Raw genomic sequence first — 8855 nt, forward strand, 5'->3', positions numbered from 1 at the left:
AGCCTTCTTGACTGATTTATTAATTTTTGTAACCTTAGTTATTATGATGTTATCATGATTATTAATCCCCATCTCTATGCTGAAGTCATTGATGATATCTGGCCTGTTTGTAACTACAAGGTCTAAGATATTTCCATTGCATGTGGCATGCCAAACTAGGTGCTCAAGACAATTTTTGAAAACCACATTCAAAAGTGCTTCACAAGATTGACTGCACCCCCTGCAATGAAGCCATAGGCTACCATCTATACTCAGTAGGCTAAATTAACCTCCAACTAGTATTGCATGATCTAGGTATTGACGTGCTACTGTCTGTAGACTTTCTGTGAATGGCTCCAAAACTGTCATAGCAGAACCGGGTGGCTGATTAAAACATTCATTAATTAACTTGATTTCATGTAGACTTGTTATATGCAACCAGATAACTTCACTGTCACAATCAGCTTTGACCTCAATAGAGACAATGGACACTCCCTCTCCTACAGTGTCTAACCTGCCTTTCCGATATATATTCCATTAATCACTAAATATGTCAGAGCTTTCTACTCTGGGTTTCAGCCAGCTCTCAGTCTCTGAGAATAATTTGAGTGCGAGACTTTCCTGGATGGCAGTAAATTCGAAAACTGTGTTACAAGTACTTTGACAACTGATAAAATTTTGACAATCTACACTGGAGTGAATTCAAAAGATAAACCTCAACCAACATTGAATGTATCTTGGTGATAAAGAGCCCAAATAAATAAATAGATGATTTTATTCCATTTCATCTGATTGAATGAAACACACACAGCATAACTACTCAGAAAACAACTATAGTGCTGATTACATTTACTATCATACATGTAGCACTCTGAGAACATTTCACCTTGTCATAGTAGTCCTGTGTTTTGGGACTAGGCAGTGCTTCATTTCACAAAGCGAAAGGAATGGCTTGTGTAAAAAAAAAAAAAAAAAAAAAAAAGAGAAGAAGAGGAAATAGTGGTTGCTGGTGTTTTTAACACTATCATTCAATTTAGTTCCTATTGTGAACTTTGCAGCTAGGATATGTAAATGCTCTGAGACTGCTATTGATAATATCTTTATGAACAAACCTAGGGGAAAAAAGTCATATCACAAAACCAATAGTAAATGGACTATCTGATCACAACGTGCAGCATCCTGTGTTAAATGTTGAAACTTGTCAGGATTAAAAAATTTTAAATCTGAGTACAGGAGGATAATAAATAAGCCAGAAATTGAGGAATTCAGGAAATTGCTCAAAGACATGAACTGGAGAGATGTTTACCTGACTCAAATGGAAAATACAAAGCATTTATTAATAAAGTTACCTCCTCTTTTGAAAATTGTTTTCCCCTAAAGGTAACTCAAATCACACAGAAGTCAAAAGATAAACCATGGATTACACAAGGAATAAAGATATCATGTGGGGAAAAAGGAGACTGTATCTACTATCTAGGAACATTTCTGATATTAGAATTGTAATGCATTACAAAGAATACTGCAAAATATTGAATCAAGTAATCCAGAAATTGAAGTAACTTTATTAAGAGAAAAAGATAATTGTATCAACAAAATAAGAACTGTATGGGATATAGTGAAGACAGAGAGAAGTGGGGCCAAAAAGGAAGTAGAACAGATAGCTCTAAAAGTAAATGAGGCTTTGGTAACAAGTGCATGTAGTGTTGTAAATCTCTTAAGCAAGACTTAATTTTTGTTACTGACGGCTCGGGGTTATCAGGTTCGGTGAATGGTGCAATGGAGTATCTGGGACCAGTCTTTGAAGAACATTGTGTAGAACCTATTCGAGGAACTTTGAATTCCGACCATTGCTTCTCAGTATACTTACTCCTTAATGAAATTTGTTGCAAGTTACATATCTATATTTCCAACAAATAGCTCAATACATATTATCAATACTAGGAATAAGAACAATCTACATAAAGACCTAAAATCACTTATGTTGGTCCAAAAGGGGGTCCAATATTCAGGAACACACATTTTCAATAAATTACCAGCAACCATTAAAAACTTGGTTTCAGATAAAGCACAGTTTAAACAGAGTTTGAATGACTTTTTGATAGGCAATGCCTTCTACTCTATAGATGAATATCCTAACAGAGACTGTTAGGCCAGCTTAAGTAAAAATATGTTAGATTTAAGTTTTGACAGCACTTGGTTGCAACAGTCAATATTAAGTATTTTGTGTATGATAAATTTATTAATAGTGCATAACAATGTTTCATTCTGACAGCGTATTAATTCTGTAAATATTAGCTTTTCCAGTTTACTGTATTGTATTCACCTATTTTGACAATCTCGTGACAAATGATCAGGGAAGTATTCATTATATTAAAATGTTTTGTGTTATACATTCTGACATGTTCCACACCCTCGAGAATCATCTCATTTTTTCGGTGTATGTAACAAAAACTGAATCAAATCAAATCCAATCACCATCTCTCGTCATGTAATAACTTCACTTCTTCTTCTTCCCTTGTCGTCTCCTGTTTTTCCAGTACTCGTCCATCTCCTCCTCATGTTTTTCCCCCTTTATTCTATTCGTGTTGTTCTCAATCCCCTATTTCTTCTGCATTGAAAGCCTTTTATTTTTATTTACTTATTTTTTTTATTGAGGTGAGTCTCTACGGACTGCGTGGTAACAACCGACTTCACTCTAGTGTCCAGGTCTTGTTCTTGCTCCGGCTTTGACTTCCTGCCAGTATCTTCTGAGCCCCTCCAAGAAGTGCCTTTTTATGCTCTTCAGATAATGGTCCTCACTGTCTTTCGGATGTTGATGCCATGTTAAAACCTTGGTAGTTGGTCACCAATCTTCAAAATTTGTTCCTTTCAGGAATTTCTCTCTGAGATACCAATCTGCTTAAGATCTTTTTCACATTCTTTGAACCATCTCGGCCTCGTTTTCTTAGATAGGATGAAACTCCGTATTCTTTTTGTTAGTCAATCACCGTCCATTTTCATGAGATGACCATAAAATAACAATCATTTCTTTGTAATGGATGCTGTGATAGGTTCTGTCTCACTGCACGTGTCCTCATTTGCTCTCATTCGTCATTGTCCATCGACCCATCTATTACCTTAGGATTTTCCTTAATATCCTACACTCACGCTTTTCCAGCCACTCAGCTTGACCTTGTCTATTCGTGGTCAAAGTTTTGGATGCTTATAAGCCCTCAGGTTGTACAACTGTATTATAATGTTGGAACTTGGCCCATATACTCATAGACTTTTTGTTATAAGTATTCTTTGTCAGTTGGTATGCTTGGTCTAACTTCCTCATCCCGACAATTGCTTCTTCTTTTAATCCATTCTCCTGGTGGATGACTTCACCGAGATACCTGAAATTCTTAACTCATCCGATTTTTTCCCAGGTTGGTTATCTTCCATTCAGGTCCGTCACAGATGTTCGTCATATATTTTGTCTTTTGAATAGAGATCTGGAGTCTAACTTTTTTCATCAATTTCTGACAGCCTATTTATCTTGTTGATTGCTGACTCTATGTTGTTAGCAAAAATGGCCAGGTCAGCCGCAAAATCTAAGCAGTCAATGCACACCCCTTTGTTCTTAGGACCAAGTCTGAACCACTCTTCATTTGTTTCTTCTTGGGCTAATAACTTTCTCCACTCTCGAATGACCTTTTCCAAGACACAATTGAAAAGGAGAGGGATAGTCCATCTCCTCGTCTTATGTCCGTTCTGATTGTAAAGGGTTCAGATACCTCACCCATAAGTTTAATTTTCGACACTGTGTTAGCAAGAGTTTGTTTGATCAGCTTTCTTGATGTATTATCCACCCCAAACTTTTCCAAAATATTCATTAATGCATGTCAGTCGATGGAGTCATATACTTTCTGAAAATCAACAAACATGACCACATAGTTATTTCTTCCAATTTTTTTTTGTACCTCATGATGTTCTTCAGGTTAAAGATCTGTTCTGCGCAAGAATCACCCTTTTGGAAACCAGCTTGATAGTCCCCAATCAGTTGGTTACAATGATCTTCTATTCTATTCTGTATCACTTTCGAGAGAATCTTATATGGAACAGATACTAATGAGGTACCCCTATAGTTATTGACATTCTATTTATCACCTTTTTTCTGTAGACGATGGATTAAAGCTGACTGCCATTCAGTTGGTATCATCCTACCTCTCCAGATCTCCTCAAAAAGTTGGACTAGTATATCTAGAGTTTCATTATTTGCCAGCTTCAGTAGTTCCACCACTATTGAATCCTCTTCAGCTGCCTTATTATTCTTAAAGTTGTTGATGATCTCTTTGGTCTCCTCTTTACTAGATGGAGATGAGGGGTAGTTTGTGGATTGGGGCACATACAGCGAATCTTTCTTTCGGTTCATCACAATTAAGTAGGTTTTCAAAGTAACGAGACATTATCTTGCAGTTTTTTTGTTGGTCAGGCCGAGTGTGGTGTGCGTACTGTAAGACCTTCAGTGCACACACCATCAGATTATTTGACTTGTTGCTCTAACAAAGTAAGCGAGTGTCAGCAATATGTCTCGTGGTCTTATCATGGCGTATTTATCTTCTGCCATTAGGTCAGACGATAGAAATGCCACTTGCACGCTGAGAGTAGCAGATTGACGGTGACCAACTTTAAACAGAACTTGATTAGTTTTCACATACATTTATTAAAATAATAACAAATATAAAAATTACTTAACTTGGTTCTGGATGCTATTTACAATTGACAATCTGAAGTTCCTTTGGTATTGATACATTAATCTTATTCTCACATATATCTCGGGTACTTGACGAAAGTGTCTATACATTTATCTTTATGGCAATGTACAGGAATATGGTAATCTTATTAGGCGCAAACTGAATCTTGACTATGGACTGGTACAGACAATTGTAGAACTCGTACAGACTGGTACAGACTATGCAGACTGGTACAGACTAATGCAGACTGGTGCAGACAAATGCAGACTGACTGGTCGAAGGTCTTTACACTCGTTATAATACCTCGCACGTTCATGTATCACTGCGCGAGTGTGATGCGCGAGGAGAAAGTGTTCTATCTTAGCAGCAATCTCATTGGCTGTGTTACATATTAATACGCGAATCGGCGGAAGCAGAATTTGGTCCGTCTCTGTGGCAGCGCCATCTCGTAGTGCGGAGATGGACGAGTGCTGCGCCTGCGCTGTTGTGCTTAGCGGGGCTCACTCTAGTGGGAAATTTGTGTACGCGCTGAATACGCGGAACTATGTACACAACACTGAGCTTTCCATTTTCGTCTCTAAAACAAAAACTAGGGGCTTGGTATCCTTTCAAATTCGATTTGAACGTCTGATAGAAGTCTCTGACATTGTTTATCTGGAAACGCTGATCGATCTGTTATAACTGCTGTTTCTCATGCAACTGCTTAGCCCTTCGTAGAGTTCTGGCTGCATATTTTCGAACTTCATGGAATACATCAAAATCATCAGGTCTCCTGGTAGAGTTCCACTTTTTCCATGCACTTGCTGTTTGGCCCACCACCTCACCACAAACCTCATTCCACCATGTATGATTCCTCTTTTTAGCTGTCAGGATTTTAGTATTAGCTGCTTGTTGGATCATGGAGGCAATGTCTGCCCATTTATGGGATTCAACTGTCAGTTACTGGTGGCATTGTTCCAATATGTTTTGATTGATTTTGAGCTTCGCAATATCATATTTATGAATTTTATTTCTGGTTTTCACGGTCTTATTGAGAGGGATGAAATTAATTTTGATCTTGGAGAGGTGATGATCCTTTTAAATTCAGTATTTTATCTGTAAAAAGGTTTCTTTCTATTATTTATGATTGTTTGATGTTGTTTCTTTCTTATTTCTGTAATCCATGCAATCATTGATTGCTTCTTCCAGAACTACTCATTCAGTAGAGGTCTCTAAAAATGATTAATCTTCTTTTAGCCATTACTTCTGATATTTTCTCAAAATTTTTGTAGATCTCCTCATTACTTCTCATTTTCCAGCCATCTGTAGCTTGTATTGCAACCATTATTTTCTAATAATGCTCCTTTGAGGAACCTCTGTTCTGTCCAGCTTATAGTTCATCATTAGGCATCCTCAACCATATAAACATCCTGGTCATACCACTGGTGGATAGTGTCTTAGTTTTGTTTTTTTAGTTGTACATTTCTTGTTGTAAATATCCTTTGTCAAACGATTTGCTCTCTCCAGTTTGCTGACTCTTGCATCTACTGTTAATTCTTCTAGTCCATTTTGTTGTACAGTTTGTCCAATATATTTAAATTTACTTCCTAATGCTATTTTACATTTTTGTTTTTCTAAGAGTGTTGATGCATTGTTTGAAATTGTCATCAATGTTGTTTTTTCGGCTGAAATTTTGGGACCAGCTCCCTTTGCTATTTCTTCCAAAAGATTTCTTTCAATAACTGTCTGCCAGATTTTTTGAAAGTATATCAGAATCACCTGCAGAAGCCAGGCAGTTTACCTTAATTCCATTTGTTTTTCATCCTAAAATTATTGGTTCAATTTTGTGATTTTTTTTTCTCCAAATTCCAGATACTTTCTATTTTTTCTAGAATGCAGTGTTGCAGTAAAGGTGATAAACTGTCCCCTTGTCTAACATCAGTTTTTATTTCAAATGGTTGAGATACTTCTCCCATAAATTTAGCTTCTGCCATCCTATTTGCTAGTGTTTTGAGGATTATGTTTGCTTTAACACAAAATTCTTTGATGATTTTACCTATAATTTCTCTGCCTACCAAATCAAATGTTTTCTTGAAACCTATACATGATACTATTATAGGTTTGGTGATTAACAGTATGTGGAGAATTATCGATTTTCTAATAAACATCTGTTCTGTGCAGGGTATTCCCTTTCTAGAGCTCCTTGAGATTCTCCCAGTTATTTGTCTAAAGTTTCTACAACTCTGTCCAGAGAATTTTTGATAATATTTTGTATACCACTGGCAGAAGTGAGGCATCTCTGCAATTGTTGACATTTTGTGTTTCCCCTTTTTTTCATAGCTGTGGATTAATGCTTTCCATAATCTCTTCAGCTTTCCAAATGTTCTCAAACAGCAGTTGTAGATCATTTGTGTGTTCTGACTATTTCAATAATTTTTCTGTAGTGGAGTCTTCATTTGTTGCTTTGAAGTGTTGGAATGATTTGATGGCTTCATGAATTTATTGTTCTGTTAGTGGAAAATCTTCCTCCAGATGTTGTGGGACTGCTATTATATATTGCTACAATGTGCTGTTATTATTATTGTTGTTGTTGTTGTGGTTGTTTGGTTGCCTGTTCTTCAGCACTATCTTTCTGTTTCGTTTATCTATTTGCCGCCATTTTAGCCCATTTACCGGTATTTTCAGCTTGTTTTTCACTTATTTGACCTTTTGGTGGCTCCTCTTGAAGAGATCTTATTTCTCAGCATTTAAAATTACATCATCTGCTGCTCTTTCGCAACTGAATTTCATCATGTCCATCTTCCTTGACTCAAGATCCTGAATTTTCATCCTTAATTCTTGAACAGTCTCATTTCTCTTTTTGTGTTTTCCAGATGAAGAAACTTTTGGTCCTCAAAGCTAAGATTAGTATCAGTTTTTTTATTTGTTTCTGCCTATGGCTGCTATATCTCTTTAGTTAGAATATTTTCTCTCTCTGTATTTGATTATAGTCTAAGTCTGAATATTTTTATAAGTACATTTATTGCTGTAGCAATGAGTAAAATAAATTGTATTGCACTGCCTGTAGCATGTAGCACCATTTTGACTGTTAGTCCTCTTGCTGTACAAAAAGTAGCTTTGATGATTACTTAATGCAAGTATTTTGTAAGAGCTGTGGAATGGTTAGTATCTGTTTATATTTTTCTGATTAATTCAAGCTCGTCAATGCACATCCTCTGTTAAGGAAATATTTGAACTGAATTTACTGTGTGTTAAATATAAGCAGTGGATCCATTGGGGTAGTCTTTTTGGTAGAAATATGTCAAGGTGAACAAAACTGGAGATGAAATTTCCTGGCAGATTAAAACTGTTTGCCCGACCGAGACTCGAACTCGGGACCTTTGCCTTTCGCAGGCAAGTGCTCTACCAAAGCACGACTCACGTCCGGTACTCACAGCTTTACTTCTGCCAGTACCTCGTTTCCGCTGCAGAGTGAAAATCTCATTCTGAAAACAGGAGATGGTGAAGGAAGAGAGGGAAAAGATCAACATCAGCTTCTCATCAGCAATATAACTGGGTTGCAACATTCAGTGAAAATTATCTGTGACAGGAAGTTGTCAGAAATACATTTTTTGAAGAAACTTTATGTTTGTATAAGCATTTATTAAATTTAAAAAGTTGGATTTCATCTGTTAATACAAAAGATAATGTTTTGCATTGCAGGCATGCTAAACCTGTCAAAGATGAAGAATCGGCCAATGATTCTTATTGGAGGATAACAGTGTGTATAACTTAAACTTGAGATTCTTGAAAATAAAGCTAGTCAGTATTTCTTAACAGTACTGATTTAAATACATCTAAAGATCGCTGTTACCTAAATGAAAGTTGACGAGCAAAGTCTTAGTGGACATTTGTATAAAATTGTCATAGGTGTTATTTACAAGAAGAGTAAATAGTTTCAATAGGAATGTGGTGAGACATTTAACAAATGTCATGACCACACATTAATAGGACCTTATAACACTACCATTATGATATTAGTATGCTTTTACGTAAATAACAGAAACCCTGTCTCTATGTTGCCACGTATAACCCTCTTACTAAAATTTAATTTAGTTTCCAAATAAAATACACTATGGAAGGATAGTCCTGTTTATAGGAAAAGATTATCAATAGAGTTATCCTTCTTACAGGATTTAC

The 8855-nt window shown here is 36.2% G+C and overlaps 1 protein-coding gene across 1 annotated transcript in view; it reads left to right on the top strand.

Moving 5' to 3' along the window:
- Nucleotides 1–8434, top strand: part of LOC126480969 (molybdenum cofactor biosynthesis protein 1-like) — a 343445-nt gene extending 335011 nt beyond the window's left edge. Inside the window, exon 7 of the mRNA XM_050104404.1 lies at nt 8379–8434. Within this exon, the coding sequence (XP_049960361.1) occupies nt 8379–8434 (56 nt within the window). The remainder of the gene's footprint in view (nt 1–8378) is intronic.
- Nucleotides 8435–8855: the final 421 nt, after the last annotated feature.

This window comes from Schistocerca serialis, chromosome 5 (assembly GCF_023864345.2).
Source record: "Schistocerca serialis cubense isolate TAMUIC-IGC-003099 chromosome 5, iqSchSeri2.2, whole genome shotgun sequence".
NCBI lineage: Eukaryota > Metazoa > Arthropoda > Insecta > Orthoptera > Acrididae > Schistocerca > Schistocerca serialis.